The 19,873-nt window shown below is 41.5% G+C and overlaps 1 protein-coding gene and 6 non-coding genes across 9 annotated transcripts; 1 reads left to right on the plus strand and 6 right to left on the minus strand.

Moving 5' to 3' along the window:
* The first annotated feature begins 1,693 nt into the window (after positions 1 to 1,693).
* On the plus strand, positions 1,694 to 10,144 carry LOC109896907 (Fc receptor-like protein 5). 3 transcript variants are annotated; one of them, XM_020491353.2, is made up of 17 exons: positions 1,694 to 1,765; positions 2,644 to 2,688; positions 2,863 to 3,135; positions 3,360 to 3,623; positions 3,848 to 4,132; positions 4,389 to 4,652; positions 4,837 to 5,157; positions 5,255 to 5,533; positions 5,646 to 5,894; positions 6,112 to 6,228; positions 6,352 to 6,376; positions 6,462 to 6,559; positions 7,143 to 7,223; positions 7,327 to 7,389; positions 7,516 to 7,590; positions 7,724 to 7,786; positions 7,954 to 10,144. In XM_020491353.2, the coding sequence occupies exons 1-17, from the start codon at positions 1,735 to 1,737 to the stop codon at positions 8,136 to 8,138; spliced, it is 2,718 nt and encodes a 905-aa protein (XP_020346942.1). In that variant the 5' UTR covers positions 1,694 to 1,734; the 3' UTR covers positions 8,139 to 10,144. The 3 variants fall into 3 exon arrangements, with proteins under 3 accessions (XP_020346942.1, XP_020346943.1, XP_020346945.1); XM_020491354.2 differs by having other exon boundaries at positions 7,519 to 7,590; XM_020491356.2 differs by lacking the exons at positions 7,143 to 7,223; positions 7,327 to 7,389; positions 7,516 to 7,590; positions 7,724 to 7,786; positions 7,954 to 10,144 and adding an exon at positions 6,720 to 6,885.
* A 4,794-nt stretch (positions 10,145 to 14,938) lies between these two features.
* trnan-guu (transfer RNA asparagine (anticodon GUU)) lies at positions 14,939 to 15,012 on the minus strand. Its single transcript has one exon. It is a non-coding gene; the product is annotated as a tRNA-Asn (tRNA).
* Positions 15,013 to 16,170: 1,158 nt separating this feature from the next.
* trnan-guu (transfer RNA asparagine (anticodon GUU)) lies at positions 16,171 to 16,244 on the minus strand. Its single transcript has one exon. It is a non-coding gene; the product is annotated as a tRNA-Asn (tRNA).
* A 1,158-nt stretch (positions 16,245 to 17,402) lies between these two features.
* trnan-guu (transfer RNA asparagine (anticodon GUU)) lies at positions 17,403 to 17,476 on the minus strand. Its single transcript has one exon. It is a non-coding gene; the product is annotated as a tRNA-Asn (tRNA).
* Positions 17,477 to 18,330: 854 nt separating this feature from the next.
* Positions 18,331 to 18,404, minus strand: trnan-guu (transfer RNA asparagine (anticodon GUU)). The gene has a single exon. It is a non-coding gene; the product is annotated as a tRNA-Asn (tRNA).
* Positions 18,405 to 18,616: 212 nt separating this feature from the next.
* On the minus strand, positions 18,617 to 18,690 carry trnan-guu (transfer RNA asparagine (anticodon GUU)). Its single transcript has one exon. It is a non-coding gene; the product is annotated as a tRNA-Asn (tRNA).
* A 212-nt stretch (positions 18,691 to 18,902) lies between these two features.
* On the minus strand, positions 18,903 to 18,976 carry trnan-guu (transfer RNA asparagine (anticodon GUU)). The gene has a single exon. It is a non-coding gene; the product is annotated as a tRNA-Asn (tRNA).
* Positions 18,977 to 19,873: the final 897 nt, after the last annotated feature.

Here is a 19,873-nt window from a genome sequence, read left to right on the forward strand (position 1 = left end):
GCAGAACAACTTGTGTCATTGACAGGTGCAGGTGTAGTACTGCTGTTAGTAGCAGTACTACCAAATCATACCAACCAGTAGACGCCGGCCTTACTTATTTTAACCATTTATCAATTTTCGAGCAAACGGAATGAGCAGCAGCTACGTTTGGCTACATATGGACTGTTAGTGGAATTCCTGCCAGAGAGTAACAGTTAATGTGATTGGATGTTCATTATTTGTCTAGGCTACGTTGTGTTGTTATTTTTCTGGACACTAGATGGTTACATTTTATTTTTGGCAGTGAAACGAGGCTACTCAGGTGAGAAAAAAAACTCACCCAAATGTATAGCTCCGTTGGAAAATATAAATTGACTGTGAAAATGTGAAGAAAATAATATAATATATTTCCAATTTTTTGTATGAATCACATTTTATATGAAGTACCCCCGACGGCATTGCGCTTACCCCTAATTCTCTCCAAACCGGGAGGAACTGAGCTCTAGGATCATGCCTCAGGACTACCTTGCCTGTCCCCAGTCCACCTGGTCATGCCGCTGCCCCAGTCCACCTGTTCCGCCTGCGGCTATGGAACCCTGACCTTTTCACTACTTTGTCCCGGACCTGCTGTATTTTACTCTCTCTCTACCGCGCCTGCTGCTATCTCGACCTCCGAGTGCTCGGCTATGAAAAGCCAACTGACATTTACTCCAGCGGTTCTGACATGTTGCACCCTCTACAACCACTGTCATTATTATTTGACCCTGCTGGTCATCTATGAACGTTTGAACATCTTATCTTGAAGAACAATCTGGTGTTAATGGCCATGTACTCTTATAATCTCCACCTGGCACCGCCAGAAGAGGACTGGCAACCCCTCAGAGCCTTGTTCCTCTAGAGTTTTTCCTAGCCACTGTGCTTCTACATCTGCATTTCTTGCTGTTTGGTGTTTTAGGCTGGGTTTCTGTATAGCACTTTGTGACATCTGCTGATGTATAAAGGGCTTTATAAATAAGAATGTGGAGTAGTTACAGGCCTGTCCCTGAAGGGGGCGATAAGAAACCCCAGATGTTTATCATAGTATACTAACTAAAGGTGAAGTCTGTAACTGCTAGCCCCTGTAACCTTTCTCTCCCCATGTTTGTTTCTTCACACATGTTGTACATGTGTCCCACAACCTACACTCTACACTTTACTTACAAGCCCTTAACCAACAATGCAGTTTTTAGAAAATGTTTTTTAAAAATCATGTATATAAAAATAAAAAAGTAAATGAGTCAAAAAATCATTTACAAAAAGAAAAGCAATTGAAAAAAAGTTTTAAAAAATATGAAAATAATAAACAATAGACAAACGTAAACAATATATACACACACACACAAACAAACCACACACCACACACACCAACACAAGACACACACAATATAGTACATGAACAATAGCCCTGCTACACATCACATATACAGACACATTTAAATACATCCATAAACAACACAATAAAAAACACATCTATGTAGACAGTAGCTAAACGTATTACTCATAACAGAACCATCTGAGGTTGTGTGTGTGTGTGTGGTGTGTGTTTGTGAGTGAGAATAATCTCTAGAATATTTCTCTGCTTTTCTGTGTATGGTGAAGTGGTGTGATCTAAGCATGAAGTGGTGTGATCTAAGCAGATTGTCATCATATAGGAAGTAGAGGGGTTTGTTAGAAGGACTGTAGTTGTAGAGAAAGTCACTTGTCTGTGGGGTCAGAATGGAGCACACCTTGTTCTGTTTGCTACTATGTAAGTATGTTTGTTAGTGTGTTTGTTTATGAACACTAATTACCTCATTTAATAAGAATTTAAGGGGGAAAGGAATAAGACATTAATCCAAATGAAGACAGTTTCATGCTTTAGCTTTGTTTTTGGTGTTTCAGCCCTTATTGAGGAAACATTAGTAAATGTCACTCAAAGGAAATTGCAGCAAATATTGTGTAGAAAGTGACCATTCTACATTGATGTTGCATCTCTGTGAGAACCTGAGATTGTATAGCCGATGCCATGCAGACCTGGTTAGTGTGGTGGTGTGCATTTAACCAGGTCTTCACTCAGGAACTAAAGAGTGGTGCCAACTCAGTGGTTGCAAAATGTGATTGACAATGAATATAAAATGCAATATTTGTTGGATGTGTTGAGGGAATCAAGAAGTGATTATTGTAAATGGTTGAGGGTTCCAATGCTACAGTTATAGTAAACTGTGTTAAGAGATTAATGAGTGGCTGTTTTGGTGTTTGTGGTCTCTCTGTGTGCAGAACACGGGAAGTCAGTGGCCATTTAAAGCTGCAGTCCGTAATTCAAACTACAACAAAATGGCCACCCTGACACTTTTTGTGGTATATGGCTGAGGGATGGGGCTAAGGAAATTCATTCATCTACATTATTTACAATAATTGTCATAAAATAACAATTTTTGGAGTTTATGATGGAATGAGACAGTTGAGGAAATTAAAAGTTATACTCGTCAAGAATAAATGCCTATGATTAATAAAAAGGTGTGTAGAAATCATAGATTGCACCTTTAAAATAAATTAAAGGTGGATTTGGTAATCAGTGACATGAATAAGACATGTTGATATTTATTTCAACCAAATATTGGAGCAATGTGACTTTCTTTGTTGCAGTGCTGAGTACACACATCTACTCTGGACACTCTGAAGATGATGATGGTAGATATTTGTACACTTGATCAAGCCTCCATCTCTTTATGCTTCATCAAATGTTTTATTTGTCATTTTTAAAGCTGCTTTTGGATAAACATATTTTGTGTTTTGATCGTCTCAAAATAACTGATTTTGATTGTCTGTAAATAAATAGTTTCATTCTGGTTTTATTTATTGCAGGACCGGCAATGGCTGTTCTGACCATACAACCCAAATCCTCCCAGATATTCAGTGGAGAATCTGTCACTTTCAGATGCAACATACAGAGGGGAGAAGTCACTGAGTGGAAATACACATGGAGCAAGGATGATGTAGAGTTACCCAGTAGGGAGCATGAATATGAGATCAGTGAGGATAATATTTCAGACAGTGCTGACTACAGGTGTCTGGGTTCACATATTGGTAATGGGATGTATTCTAGGTGGAGTGATGCAGTCAGACTGACAGTGACAGGTAAGTCATCTTGTCTCTCATTCACATCAGTCCCTCCTTGTCAATAACCTCTTGACATTGGGCCCATTTTAAGGGTGCTATTTTGTCGTTTTAAAAAGTTCTGTCTACTATTGCAGTTGAGATTCTTACATTAATTAATTCTCCTTTCATGTAATAATTGAAGAAATATGGTGTATGGTACTAAGATCATACTTTTAACTGATTGAAGACAAACTGTTTCACAGCTCTGCCTACAGCCTCAGTGAAGATGGTCACTACCCAGGAGACACTGTATTCTGGTGACACAGTCAAGCTGCAGTGTGACATATCAAACTACACAGACTGGATGTACCACTGGTTAATAAATAAAGAACGGCTTTCTAGTCAGACCAGTAAAACCACCACTATCTCTCTCTCTGACCAGGCTGGTCAGTACCAGTGTCAGGGGACAAGGACAAGACGGCCCCAAAATTCATATCTCAGCTCATCTTTCCACATTAGCGTCACTAGTGAGCTCGCTATTCATTTTCAATCACTGTCTGGACATTCTGAAATATGAGCAAATGAGGGTACATCTAAATATACTGTATAGAGTGTAAATTCTAACTGAATAGAGACAACATACCCCTATTTAAAATAAACTTTAATCAAAACATAACTGCAATAGCTAAATTATTAGAAATGACCAAACATGTATCCAGACGTTTTGATATTCTGCTCTCTGTTTTCTTAGCTCTTCCTGAAACCACACTGAGCGTGTATCCAAACCCTGCATACACTGGAGAGACAGTGACTCTGACGTGTTCAGTGGGGTCTGACAGTGGCTGGAGCTACACATGGTACAAAGACAACCCTAAGAAAGTAGTGACCTTGTCTGGCAGACACACTACAACAGGAGCCACCTTCACCATCAGTAGAGCTGCTGAGACTGACCAGGGTCTCTACTGGTGTCAGGGAGACATCCAGTCCAGACCCATATCATCAATCATCAGTGATCCTGTCACTATCACTGTGAAAGGTGAGTAAGTGTGTGTGTGTATATATTATATATATATATGTGTGCATATGTGTGTGTGTCTCTGTGTGTGTGTGTGGACATCACTGTACATATATTCTGATGACTAGATCTGGGTAAGTCAGACAGTTCAGACTGCATACTGTATGTTCAGAAATGACAACATATGATATGGTCATGTTGTGATGAATGTTGATCAACATTATTTTACATTCCAAGGTGTGTGATAAACTTTATTTTCTATGGTGTGTCTGTGCAGAGAGACCTGTGGCTGTTCTGACCCTCCAACCCAACTGGCCCCATATATTCAGTGGAGAGACTGTCACTCTCAGATGTGACATACAGGGGGGAGAAGAGATTGAGTATGCTTTTTATAACAGTGGGAAGTTGGTCTACACCAAAACAGAGCCTGAGTACAGAATCAATCCTGCAAAGAATGGTCTATATACCTGTGAAGGTCTTCAGAAAAGAAATGGCTTAAAACACTCCCAGACAAGTAATGATATACAATTGACCGTGTTAGGTAAGTCTGTTTTTATGGGATTGCAAGAGAAAGACAGAAGGGATGAGGTCAAAGAGCAGACAGTGAGATCAATGATGTATCAAAACTGTAGTTTTTTGGGGGGTAAGGTACAATACCATAGTAACAAAATGGGTAAACATTTTAAAGACTGAACATTTGACTTGTGTCATTTCCTTCATAACAGATAAACCCCAAGCTGTCCTAAGTGTCTCTCCTCAGTGGCTGAACCCTGGAGACTCAGTTACACTGAGCTGTGGGGTTAAAGAGTCATCTACAGGCTGGAGGTTCTTCTGGTACCAAACTGTTCCCTACACAGCTGGGTTACCCTCCCTATCAGACAGGTCCTACTCTGTAGAGCCTCTATCTGGCAATGGGACTAGTGAAGACTCCTACACTCTGATCCCTACTGGTCCTAGTCACACAGGAGGATATGTGTGTAGAGCAGGGAGAGGAGACCCAGTCTATGACACAGTCTACAGTGAACCTCAGTTTTTCTGGTCGGGAGGTAACTAACTGCATTGAAACTGCATTTAATCATATTTAAGTCACCCTCATGTGTATATATAACTATCCATTTGACTCTGTCACTGTGACTGTTTCAGATCCGCAAACTTCCGTGTCTCTCAAAATAAGACCTAACATAACTCAACACTTTACATCAAAGTCTCTCTCACTAAGCTGTGAGGAGAAGAGGAACTCTACTGGATGGAAACTGAAGAGATACAGCAAGAAAGCAGTGGAGTCAGGATGTGGCTCTAACTGGGGATCAATAGCAAGGTCCACATGTACCATCAGATCCACACGTAAAAAGGACAGTGGAGTGTACTGGTGTGAGTCTGGATCAGGAGAGTACAGTAATGCTGTCAACATCACAGTGGCTGGTATGTCTATTGTCCAACATTCACTAATCCTTTCTTACATTACAATGTATGATAATGATGTTCAATTCTGTACTTCAGATTTACAATTTAATTGATATATTATGTTACACAGTTGTCCCTCTGATCCTGGAGAGCCCTGCCTATCCCATAACTGAGGGAGACTCTGTGACTCTACGCTGTACAAATAGATTTCAGGAAACAAACCCGAGCCCCAAGGTTGATTTCTACAAAGATGGAGTACTCATCAGGAATGAGACCTCAGGAGAGATGACCATCCCTGCAGTGTCCAAGTCAGATGAAGGCTCCTATAAGTGTACATCTATTAAAGTAATATCACCAGAGAGCTGGGTGACAGTGAGAGGTGAGAAAACGGTCATGATCACATGACCTTTTCATAATATCTGTGGTCATCAGTCATTTGTTGTGTTAAAAAGCATACTGTAGGTATGGAGTTACAAGCTCAGACTGGTCATCTGATCTCAAGTCAGTTGTCAAATATATATTCACTTTGTCCACTACTTTATTTATTTTCTACAACTACCTCAGAACCTGATGGTGATTTGTTGTTCTCTCTCCAGGTGTAACTCCTGGACCCTCTACATCAGTCCCAGTAGGAGTGGTTGTGGGCCTGGTTGTTGCTGGTGTTCTACTGGCCATTCTCCTGGTACTGCTGTGTCGATATAGAAAAGCCAAAGGTGAGACTTTTATAAATTCTCATTTAACTTTTTGGTTCATGTTTAGGAGAATAATGTCTAATAACAAATGTTTAAAACAGTAATGACTTGATACAGTTTAATAGTATGCTATTCTCATTACAGATTCATGTTGCAACATAATGTTCTCGTGAGTACACCTGTCTTTCAACGACGTTCCTTTTCATACAGTAAAATATAATCTGTGTGTTTCATGAGTATCTCTCTCCCTGTAGGCCCCCCCAGCCCCAGAGCACCAACCTGAACCCCCAACAGGACCAAGGATCTACCCAGGGCCAGGCTCCTGATGCTGGGTATACACGTCTGCAGCATGGTCAGTCTCTCATCCCAGACCACTGTCACTCTCCTCTCTGTTACTTCACATACTGACTTTTCACCATTAACTTTATATAGATGTTACCGTACTCTATGTCCCTAGGCAAGCTGATGGAAAACCAACCTATTAATCTTTCTCTCTATTCTTTGACCAACAGTTGGCGCTAACATCTATGATACAATCACACCCTCAGACAGTAATGACAATGGTACTGGGAAAGATAAAGTGGGATACCTAGTCAGTTGTACATAACTGAATGCCTCCAAATGAAATGTGTCTTCCGCATTTAACTCTGAATCAGAGAGGTGCAGGGGAGAGGTGCAGGGGGCTGCCTTAATCGACATCCACGTCTTCGGCGCCTGGTTAAGAGTGGGTTGCTCAGGGGCAGAACAACAGACATTTACCTTGTCAACTCAGGGATTCGATCCAGCAACCTTTCGGTTATTAACCACTAGGCTACCTGTATGTTAAATTTAGCATGAATACAGTACAGAGTTATTGTTGCTCTTCTTCATGCGTTTAATATGACTAGCATACTAACACTAAATAGAGATATTAGTGTATTACCTGTATATTTCAGATGCTGGTGCTGCTAATGCTGAATCAAGTGAGGTCACGTACGCCCAGATTCAATTCAAAAAGTTGGACAAGAAAAAGAAAAGTAATTCTCAACTGTCACATAAATTCATACAAAATGTAGCAGTGTTTTTTACTCATCAAATTTGATAAAAACATACAAATTCTCACCTCCTTCTCCTCCTCAGAAATGCCAGCTGATCCAAAAGAAAATCCAGTCTATTCTGAGATCAAGGCATGGAAGACCACAGGTGAGACCCATTCTACAGGTTGGCAGTCAGTGAAATCTAAATGTGTGATTTTGGAGATTTGAAAAAGATGCAGAGTTTTCAATAAGCTAATTCCTTCATTTGTTGACTGGAAATGTCCATTTTCAGCAGCAACTGGACCTGTTGATGTGACCTATGCTGAGGTTGACCTTAAACAGAAGGCCAAAGCCAAGAAGAAGAAAGGTAAGACCGGACATCCCTCCTTCCATATTCCCTCTATTATAACCTCACACCTCTGACCCCATATTGACTAGCTGCATAATATTCTGTATATAACTGTTATATTATTCTGATGTTTTATCCTCACTCCTTACAGAAACAGCAACCCCACCTGAGGCAGATTCAGTCTATTATCAATTGAAGCCAGGTACAGCCCCAGGTAAGACTAATAGCCATATGCTATTGATACTTAATATGATACTAATATGGAACTAATGCTCTGATATCAAAGTATAATGTAGCTATTTAAAGTATGTATTTTGTTTGATTCTTAAGATTTTGTTTGACTGCATGTCCTAAACAACTTTGTGCGGTGATATGCTGCAGGTACTTGCGGGGGTCAGGGATGGAGGGATGGAGAGATGAAAGGATGGAGGGATGGAGAGATGGATGGAAGGACACACCATCAGAGGAGGAGCAGAAGCAGAAGGAAACCGGAACATGGACTTTGCACTCTCAATGCACACAAGCAAACAAACACATGCACAAACACAATAACACCTTGTACATGAAGGAGTTCTTACTTATTTTATTTACCAACAGATATATTATTTAACCTCTCTGGGATATGTGGGGCGGTAGCGTCCCACTTGGCCAAAAGCCAGAGAAAATGCAGAGCACCAAATTCAAATCAATTCCTATAAAAATCAAGCTTTCATGGAATCACACATGTAAGATACCAAATTAAAGCTACACGTGTTGTGAATCCAGCCAACATGTCAGATTTCAAAAAGACTTTTTGGCAAAAGCAAACGATCATATTATCTGTGCACTGATAGTAAACAAAAGAGAGAGAACATTTCAACCCTGCAGGCGAGACACAAAACGCAGAAATAAAAATATAAATCATGCCTTATCTTTGACGAGCTTCTTCTGTTGGCACTTCAATATGTCCCATAAACATCATAAATGGTCCTTTTGTTCGATCCTTAAAAATACCGGTTCCAACTTGCGCAACGTGACGACAAAATATCTCAAAGTTACCTGTAAACTTTGTCAAAACATTTCAAAATACTTTTGTAATACAACTTTAGGTATTTTTTATGTAAATAAATCGATCAAATTGAAGACGGGGTGATCTGTGTTCAATACAGGAAGACAAACTCAAGCATGCTTTCTGGTCTTGCGCCTGTGTCAAACAGTAGACATGACGTGACACTTGTTCAAGATGGCCGTACTTCTTCATTACACAAAGGAATTAACCTCAACCAATTTCTAAAGACTTGTGACATCCAGTGGAAGGGGTAGGAACTGCAAGCAAGTCCCTTAGAAATCTGGAATCCCAATGAAAATTCATTGAAAAGAGGGTGACCTCAAAAAATAATTTGTATTTGGTTTGTCCTCGGGGTTTCGCCTGCTACATACGTTCTATTATACTCACAGACATGATTCAAACCGTTTTAGAAACGTCAGAGTGTTTTCTATCCGAATCTACTAATACTTTGCATATCTTATCTTCTGGGGATGAGTAGCAGGCAGTTGAAATTGGGCATGCTTTTCATCCAAAATTCCAAATGCTGCCCCCTATCCTAGAGAAGTTTAAGCATGGTTTAATTGTGTTTCACTGTAACAGCTTCTTTAAAAAAATATATATATATGGAGTAATGATGATGGATCTTATCTGCAGCTACAGTAATTGAATCTGCTTTTTATTGTGTACTGAATTGTATTGTTTTGTTGTAAATGTCTTAAAATGTATTATCTTGGATTTGTTATGTCTGTCATTCAGATGATAGGATAACATATTTGTATATGAATTTCCAAAAAGTGCTATTCACGTTTTCTTCCAATTTGCCTGTTGTCAGGTTTTGCGCTACTGGTAAGAAGTCAGGTGCAGAAGAGCAGAGAGTTGTGATCAGGCTGTAATGGCTGTCTTGGGTGGAAGAAGGAGAGGACCAAAGCGCAGCGTGGTTAGTGTTCATCTTTTTAATAAACAACTGAACACTTCAAAAATACAAAACAACAAAGTGACAACCGAAACAGTTCTATCTGGTGCAGACACACAAAGACTGAAAATAACCACAAAACACAAAGGAAAACAGGCTACCTAAATATGGTTCTCAATCAGGGACAACGATAGACAGCTGCCTCTGATTGAGAACCATATCAGGCCAAACACAGGAATAGAAAATATAGAAAAACTAACATAGACTGCCCACCCCAACAAGACAAATCAAAGGAAAAAAAAGTCAGAACGTGACACAGGCGTACATTTGAATAGGCAGAAGTAACAACAGACGGACGCAACTGCATCAAACAACCTCCAGCCAAATGGCAAATAGTGCAAAGCGCTACTGTCACAATAATGCAATAGTTAAACAATCAACACGGAACCCGGGGAAAAACCAAACAAATGGAAGAATGACAAGTGGAGCAGCGATGGCTAGAAGGCCGGTGACGTCGACCGCCAAATGTCGCCGACTCCAAATGTAGCCGACTTCGGAAGAAGTCGTGACACCTGTACTTTTACAATATCTTTGCATTGTGCTTTTTTAATAAACTATTTCTTTATCCACCAGATGGCATGAGTGCTTTCTTACAGTAAATGGATATTGTCATCTTCAACTTTTTCATAAAACCTAATTTGGTCAAACCTCCTTTCAGCCTAGTATAGATCTCAGGCTCCACAATGTGTGAGTTAAAGGGCAATCTGCTATTTCTGCATCAATTTTTGGACTTAATTATATCTACCCATTGAATCTTGAAGAATATAACATAAATGCCCCAAGAACAAAGTTCAAAAGCTGCACCCCATCAGCTGAAGACACATTGAGATTTTTCAGAATGACTTTTTGGGGAAGAGTGTGCCTGAAAATAACAGTTCTTCTCGGTTTTATTATGTCATATACTCTGCAGGAGTTCTGAGAGTCTCGTAACCTATGTATAAATGACTACCTGTTCTCCCATATTGCCTCCTCATCCTACAGACAGATCATGACGATTAATGACATTAGTGGTGTGTGACTCTTACTGCTATTTCCAGTGTCCCTGCATGGTCTGGAAGGTCACCATTCCAGTTAGACATTAACACATAGACACAGAAACCCTCTATGTGGTGAGACAGACAGCCGGCAGCCAGGTCATTGTCACTGTTCTTGAGAAACAGCCACAGAAAGTGGCATCACCGCAAGATGTTACCTGAAACGTAGAACGGGAGCTTCTATCAGTAACCTGGGACCCACTACCTTCCGAAAAAGTTGGCAGATGTTTCATGTCCCTCACTGACCTATGAGCATGCAGAGGAAGTCATGCAAACACTTCTGCAGGAATATCTTTCTTTTATTTAACCTTTATTTAACCTTTATTTAACCTTTATTTAACCTTTATTTAACCAGGAAGGGCTCATTGAGATTGAAAATCTCTTTTTCAAGAGCGTCCTGGCCAAGATAGGCACCACCAAGTCATTACAAAAATTCCAGACAAACAACATGAAAAACTACAAGTAATATCCCCATAGTCTAGTAAAGGCATAAATGTAGCTGATACTAGCCTCCTTCTGGCTTCAAAAGAAAAACAGACCTTATTCCTAAAATGAAATCCCAATTTCAATTTGTGTAAATTGTTGAATATGCAATTTAAAAGAGAGGCCGTCATTAATTAAAATTCCAAGATGTTTATATGAGGTGAATGACTTACACTCGACAATCTCTGCCTTAGCATGACCCACTTCCGGCGCCGACAGAGATGGCCACCTTGCTTCGCGTTCCCAGGAAACTATGCAGTATTTTGTTTTTTTACGTGTTATTCCTTACATTTGTACCCCAGGTAATCTTAGGTTTCATTACATACAGTCGGGAGGAACTACTGAATATAAGAGCAACGTCAACTCAACATCATTACGACCAGGAATATGACTCTCCCGAAGCACATCCTGTGTTTTGCCTTCCACCCAGGACAATGGATCGGATCCCAGCCGGCAACCCTAAACAACGATGCCATAAAAGGGGCAAACGAGGCGGTCTTCTGGTCAGGCTCCGGAGACGGGCACATCGCGCACCACTCCCTAGCATACTACTCGCCAATGTCAAGTCTCTTGACAACAAGGTTGATGAAATCCGAGCAAGGATAGCATTCCAGAGAGACATCAGAGACTGTAATGTTCTTTACTTCACGGAAACATGGCTGACTCGAGAGACGCTAACGGAGTTGGTGCAGCCAGCTGCTTTCTTCACGCATCGCGCTGACAGAAACAAGCATCTTTCTGGTAAGAAGAGGGGCGGGGGGGTATGCCTTATGATTAACAAGACGTGGTGTGATCATAGCAACATACAGGAACTCAAGTCCTTCTGTTCACATGACTTAGAATTCATCACAATCAAATGTCGACCACATTATCTACCAAGGGAAATCTCTTCGATTATAATCACAGCCGTATATATTCCCCCCCAAGCAGACACATCGATGGCCCTGAACTAACTTTATTTGACTCTATGCAAACTGGAAACCACATATCCTGAGGCTGCATTCATTGTAACAAGGCTAATCTGAAAACAAGACTCCCTAAATTCTATCAGCATATCGATTGCGCAACCAGGGCTGGTAAAACCCTGGACCATTGTTATTCTAACTTCTGCAACGCATATAAGGCCCTCCCCCGCCCTCCTTTCGGAAAAGCTGACCACGACTCCATTTTGTTGCTTCCAGCCTACAGACAGAGACTAAAACAAGAAGCTCCCGCGCTCAGGTCTGTTCAACGCTGGTCCGACCAATCTGATTCCACGCTTCAAGACTGCTTCGATCACGTGGATTGGGATATGTTCCGCATTGCGTCCAACAACAACATTGACGAATACGCTGAGTCAGTGACCGAGTTCATTAGAAAGTGCATTGACGATGTTATACCCACAGCAACGATTAAAACATTCTCAAACCAGACACCGTGGATTGATAGCAGCATTCGCGCGAAACTGAAAGCGCAAACCACTGCTTTTAACCAGGGCAAGGTGACCGGAAACATAACCGAATGCAAACAGTGTAGCTATTCCCTCCGCAAGGCAATCAAACAAGCTAAGCCGTCAGTATAGAGACAAAGTAGAGTCGCAATTCAACGGCTCAGACACAAGAGGTGTTTGGCAGGGTCTACAGTCAATCACGGATTACAAAAATAAAACCAGCCCCGTCGCGGACCAGGATGTCTTGCTCCCAGACAGACTAAATAATGTTTTTGCCCGCTTTGAGGACAACACAGTGCCACTGACACGGCCCGCTACCAAAATCTGCAGACTCTCCTTCACTGCAGCCGACGTGAGTAAAACATTTAAAAGTGTTAACCCTCGCAAGGCTGCAGGCCCAGATGGAATCCCCAGCCGCGTCCTCAGAGCATGCGCAGACCAACTGGCTGGTGTGTTTACGGACATAATCAATCAATCCTTATCCCAGTTTGCTGTTCCCACATGCTTCAAGAGGGCCACCATTGTTCCTGTTCCCAAGAAAGCAAAGGTAACTGAGCTAAACGACTACCGCCCCGTAGCACTCACTTCCGTCATCATGAAGTGCTTTGAGAGACTAGTCACTCACTTTTTATTGATATCTGTAAGGCTTTTGATACAGTTGATCAAATCAAATTGTAATTGTGACATACACATGGTTAGCAGATGTTAATGCGAGTGTAGCGAAATGCTTGTGCTTCTAGTTCCGACAATGCAGTAATAACCAACGAGTAATCTAACCTAACAATTCCACAATTACTACCTTATACTGTGGTCCCACCTCCATGCTTCACGGTTGGGATGGTGCTCTTGGGGTTGTACTCATCCTTCTTCTTCCTCCAAACACGGCGAGTGGAGTTTAGCTCTATTTTTGTCTCATCAGACCACATGACCTTCTTCCTTTCCTCCTCTGGATCATCCAGATGGTCATTGGCAAACTTCAGACGGGCCTGGACATGCTCTGGCTTGAGCAGGGGGACCTTGCGTGCGCTGCAGGATTTTAATCCATGACGGCATAGTGTGTTACTAATGGTTTTCTTTGAGAATGTGGTCACAGCTCTCTTCAGGTCATTGACCAGGTCCTCCGTGTACTTCTGGGCTGATCCCTCACCTTCCTCATGATCATTGATGCCCCACGAGGTGAGATCTTGCAAAGAGCCCCAGACCAAGGGTGATTGACCATCACCTTGAACTTCTTCCATTTTCTAATAATTGCACAAACAGTTGTTGCCTTCACACCAAGCTGCTTGCCTATTGTCCTGTAGGCCATCCCAGCCTTTTGCAGGTCTACAATTTAACCCTGATGTCCTTACACAGCTCTCTGGTCTTGGCCATTGTGGAGAGGTTGGAGTATGTTTGATTGAGTGTGTGAACAGGTGTTCCTTGGAGAATACAGAATGATCTAACGCGCCAACCAATTGCACCACAGAGACTTGTGGTTATACTGACCCTCAGGAGGCCAAAGTCTCATGGAAGCTCACGCCAAGTCAGGAAGGGTCAGTTCACATCTCCACAATCTGAAAAATGTCATCCCTGGGTGGTGTTGAAACACCAACCTTTAGATTGACAGTCAAACACGCAACTGATTGTACTGGAGAGACTTGTGTTGGCATTGACCATCAGCAGGGCAAAATAAAAGGAATCTCATTACAGGATGTCACATCCACATCATGGAGCACAACAAACTGAGAACTGTCGTCCCTGGGTGGGCTCGAACCACCAACCTTTAAATTAACAGTCGAACACGATAACGAATTGCACCACAGAGACTTGTCATATCCACATCATGGAGCACAACAGACTGAGAACTGTCATCCCTGGGTGGGCACGAACCACCAACCTTTAGATTAACAGTCGAACACGATAACGAATTGCACCACAGAGACTTGTGGTGTATTTGATCCTGACGCTTGATCACTGTCCAATTGTGCTCTCATCCAACTGAACATGGGTGGTGTCAAAGCACCAACCTTTAGATTGACAGTCAAACACGATAACTGATTGCACTAGAGAGGCTTGTGTTGGCATTGACCATCAGCAGGGCAAAATAACAGGAATCTCATATCCACATCATGGAGCACTACTAAATGAGAACTGTCGTCCCTGGGTGGGCTCAAATCACCAACCTTTAGATGAACATTCTAAAGTGCTAACCAATTGCACCACAGAGACTTGTGGTTTATTTGATCCTGACGCTTGATCGTTGTCTAATTGTGCTCTCATCCAATTGAACATGGGTGGTGTCAAAGCACCAACCTTTAGATTGACAGTCAAACACGATAACTGATTGCACTAGAGAGGCTTGTGTTGGCATTGACCATCAGCAGGGCAAAATAACAGGAATCTCATATCCACATCATGGAGCACTACTAAATGAGAACTGTCGTCCCTGGGTGGGCTCGAACCACCAACCTTTAGATTAACAGTCTAACACGCTAACCAATTGCGCCACAGAGACTCGTGGTGTGTTCGATCCTGACTCTTGATCGCTGTCCATTTGTGCTCTCATCCAACTGAACATGGAGTTTACGAAACAACAACACTTTGTTCCAATGGTTGTGTTAACGTGCATCGAAAGTGCAGCAACATTTTCAAGGAAGTAGACCTGTAGTTTTCTAATGTTTGTTAGCTTTTTGAATGGCCTTAAAAGGGCAAAAATGTAGCGCAATGTTCGTCAGCGCAACATTATATTAAAAGGCATCTGGCAGGAGTAAATTCAGCCACAATCACAAATATATTCTGATAAATATATATTTTAAACAACTGCATTTTCACAAATGTAATATATAATCGCCAAGCCCATTCCAAATAATAAGGGGACTGACTCTAGAAGAATGATGAAGTGGCTAGTCACTTTCATGGCGTATAGGCGTACATATACACACAAACACACTGGACCAACATTGTCCTTCTCGCGAGATAAATATAAATGCTAAGGTTATTCATGCCAGATTGACATCATTTGCGTTGTCATACTAGCCAGATTAATAAGAATAAATGATATATTCCTTGGAGAACACAGAATGATCAAGCTATTGAGTAACAGAAGATCAGAAACCATTGACAGCCATTTTACCATTAGGTATAGTAACTTGTCATCTTTCATGTTCAACAACACACCAATCACATGTGACAACAGGAAACACAGCAGGTCAAAAGCAAGCTTACTGTAAGGCCAGGAAGGTATTCTATATCACTAGAAACAGAAAGACAGCGTGCCTGGGTGGACTCAAATCACCAACTTTGAAATTAACAGTCTAAAGCGCCAACCAATTGCACCACAGAGAGTTGTCATATCCACATCATGGAGCACAACACACTGAGAACTGTCGTCCCTGGGTGAGCTCCAACCACCAACCTTTAGATTAACAGTTGAACACGATAACTAATTGCCCCACAGAGTCTTGTGGTGTATTTGATCCTGACGCTTGATCTCTGTCCAATTGTGCTCTCATCCAACTGAACATGGGTGGTGTCAAAGCACCAACCTTTAGATTGACAGTCAAACACGATAACTGATTGCACTAGAGAGGCTTGTGTTGGCATTGACCATCAGCAGGGCAAAATAACAGGAATCTCATATCCACATCATGGAGCACTACTAAATGAGAACTGTCGTCCCTGGGTGGGCTTGAACCACCAACCTTTACATTAACAGTGTAACGCGCTAACCAATTGCGCCACAGAGACTCGTGGTGTGTTTGATCCTGACTCTTGATCGCTGTCCATTTGTGCTCTCATCCAACTGAACATGGAGTTTACGAAACAACAACACTTTGTTCCAATGGTTGTGTTAACGTGCATCGAAAGTGCAGCAACATTTTCAAGGAAGTAGACCTGTAGTTTTCTAATGTTTGTTAGCTTTTTGAATGGCCTTAAAAGGGCAAAAATGTAGCGCAATGTTCGTCAGCGCAACATTATATTAAAAGGCATCTGGCAGGAGTAAATTCAGCCACAATCACAAATATATTCTGATAAATATATATTTTAAACAACTGCATTTTCACAAATGTAATATATAATCGCCAAGCCCATTCCGAATAATAAGGGGACTGACTCTAGAAGAATGATGAAGTGGCTAGTCACTTTCATGGCGTATAGGCGTACATATACACACAAACACACTGGACCAACATTGTCCTTCTCGCGAGATAAATAGAAATGCTAAGGTTATTCATGCCAGATTGACATCATTTACGTTGTCATACTAGCCAGATTAATAAGAATAAATTATATGCTACTTCGAGAACACAGAATGATCAAGCTATGGAGTAACAGAAGATCAGAGACCATTGACAGCCATTTTACCAGTAGGTATAGTAACTTGTTATCTTTCATGTTCAACAACACACCAATCACATGTGACAACAGGAAACACAGCAGGTCAAAAGCAAGCTTACTGGAAGGCCAGGAAGGTCTTCCATATCACTAGAAACAGAAAGACAGCATGCCTGGGTGGGCTCAAATCACCAACTTTAAAATTAACAGTCTAAAGCGCCAACCAATCGCACCACAGAGACTTGTCATATCCACATCATGGAGCACAACACACTGAGAACTGTCGTCCCTGGGTGGGCTCCAACCACCAACCTTTAGATTAACAGTTGAACACGATAACTAATTGCCCCACAGAGTCTTGTGGTGTATTTGATCCTGACGCTTGATCTCTGTCCAATTGTGCTCTCATCCAACTGAACATGGGTGGTGTCAAAGCACCAACCTTTAGATTGACAGTCAAACACGATAACTGATTGCACTAGAGAGGCTTGTGTTGGCATTGACCATCAGCAGGGCAAAATAACAGGAATCTCATATCCACATCATGGAGCACTACTAAATGAGAACTGTCATCCCTGGGTGGGCTCGAACCACCAACCTATAGATTAACAGTCTAACACGCTAACCAATTGCACCACAGAGACTTATAGTGTGTTTGATCCTGACTCTTGATCGCTGTCCATTTGTGCTCTCATCCAACTGAACATGGAGTTTACGAAACAACAACACTTTGTTCCAATGGTTGTGTTAACGTGCATCGAAAGTGCAGCAACATTTTCAAGGAAGTAGACCTGTAGTTTTCTAATGTTTGTTAGCTTTTTGAATGGCCTTAAAAGGGCAAAAATGTAGCGCAATGTTCGTCAGCGCAACATTATATTAAAAGGCATCTGGCAGGAGTAAATTCAGCCACAATCACAAATATGTTCTGATAAATATATATTTTAAACAACTGCATTTTCACAAATGTATTATATAATCGCCAAGCCTATTCCAAATAATAAGGGGACTGACTCTGGTAGAATGATGAAGTGGCTAGTCACTTTCATGGCGTATAGGCGTACATATACACACAAACACACTGGACCAACATTGTCCTTCTCGCGAGATAAATATAAATGCTAAGGTTATTCATGGCAGATTGACATCATTTACGTTGTCATACTAGCCAGATTAATAAGAATAAATGATATATTCCTTGGAGAACACAGAATGATCAAGCTATTGAGTAACAGAAGATCAGAAACCATTGACAGCCATTTTACCATTAGGTTTAGTAACTTGTCATCTTTCATGCTCAACAACACACCAATCACATGTGACAACAGGAAACAAGCAAGCTTACTGTAAGGCCAGGAAGGTATTCTATATCACTAGAAACAGAGCGTGCCTGGGTGGGCTCAAATCACCAACTTTAAAATTAACAGTCTAAAGCGCCAACCAATTGCAACTGAGAGACTTGTCATATCCACATCATGGAGCACAACAAACTGAGAACTGTCGTCCCTGGGTGGGCTCGAACAACCAACCTTTAGATTAACAGTCTAACGCGCTAACCAATTGCGCCACAGAGACTTGTGGTGTATTTGATCCTGACGCTTGATCTCTGTCCAATTGTGCTCTCATCCAACTGAACATGGGTGGTGTCAAAGCACCAACCTTTAGATTGACAGTCAAACACGATAACTGATTGCACTAGAGAGGCTTGTGTTGGCATTGACCATCAGCAGGGCAAAATAACAGGAATCTCATATCCACATCATGGAGCACAACAAACTGAGAACTGTCGTCCCTGGGTGGGCTCGAACAACCAACGTTTAGATTAACAGTCTAAAGCGCTAACCAACTGCGCCACAGAGACTTGTGGTGTATTTGATCCTGACGCTTGATCTCTGTCCAATTGTGCTCTCATCCAACTGAACATGGGTGGTGTCAAAGCACCAACCTTTAGATTGACAGTCAAACACGATAACTGATTGCACTAGAGAGGCTTGTGTTGGCATTGACCATCAGCAGGGCAAAATAAGAGGAATCTCATATCCACATCATGGAGCACTACTAAATGAGAACTGTCGTCCCTGGGTGGGCTCGAACCACCAACCTTTAGATTAACAGTCTAACGCGCTAACCAATTGCGCCACAGAGACTCGTGCTGTGTTTGATCCTGACTCTTGATCGCTGTCCATTTGTGCTCTCATCCAACTGAACATGGAGTTTACGAAACAACAACACTTTGTTCCAATGGTTGTGTTAACGTGCATCGAAAGTGCAGCAACATTTTCAAGGAAGTAGACCTGTAGTTTTCTAATGTTTGTTAGCTTTTTGAATGGCCTTAAAAGGCAAAAATGTAGCGCAATGTTCGTCAGCGCAACATTATATTAAAAGGCATTTGGCAGGAGTAAATTCAGCCACAATCACAAATATATTCTGATAAATATATATTTTAAACAACTGCATTTTCACAAATGTAATATATAATCGCCAAGCCTATTCCAAATAATAAGGGGACTGACTCTGGAAGAATGATGAAGTGGCTAATCACTTTCATGGCGTATAGGCGTACATATACACACAAACACACTGGACCAACATTGTCTTTCTCGCGAGATAAATATAAATGCTAAGGTTATTCATGCCAGATTGACATCATTTACGTTGTCATACTAGCCAGATTAATAAGAATAAATGATATGTTCCTTGGAGAACACAGAATGATCAAGCTATTGAGTAACAGAAGATCAGAGACCATTGACAGCCATTTTACCAGTAGGTATAGTAACTTGTCATCTTTCATGTTCAACAACACACCAATCACATGTGACAACAGGAAACACATCAGGTCAAAAGCAAGCTTACTGTAAGGCCAGGACGGTCTTCCATATCACTCGTAACAGAAAGACAGCATGCCTGGGTGGACTCAAATCACCAACTTTGAAATTAACAGTCTAAAGTGCCAACCAATTGCACCATAGAGACTTGTCATATCCACATCATGGAGCACAACAGACTGAGAACTGTCGTCCCTGGGTGGGCACGAACCACCA

The sequence above is a fragment of the Oncorhynchus kisutch genome, linkage group LG9 (genome assembly GCF_002021735.2).
Source record: "Oncorhynchus kisutch isolate 150728-3 linkage group LG9, Okis_V2, whole genome shotgun sequence".
NCBI classification, from domain to species: Eukaryota; Metazoa; Chordata; class Actinopteri; order Salmoniformes; family Salmonidae; genus Oncorhynchus; species Oncorhynchus kisutch.

Coding starts and splice junctions, on each gene's coding strand:
- LOC109896907 (XM_020491353.2), top strand. CDS start 1,735: ATGGAGCACACCTTGTTCTGTTTGCTACTAT. Junction 4,133..4,388: donor TGTCACTATCACTGTGAAAG/GTGAGTAAGTGT, acceptor GTGTCTGTGCAG/AGAGACCTGTGGCTGTTCTG. Junction 7,390..7,515: donor CAAGGCATGGAAGACCACAG/GTGAGACCCATT, acceptor GTCCATTTTCAG/CAGCAACTGGACCTGTTGAT.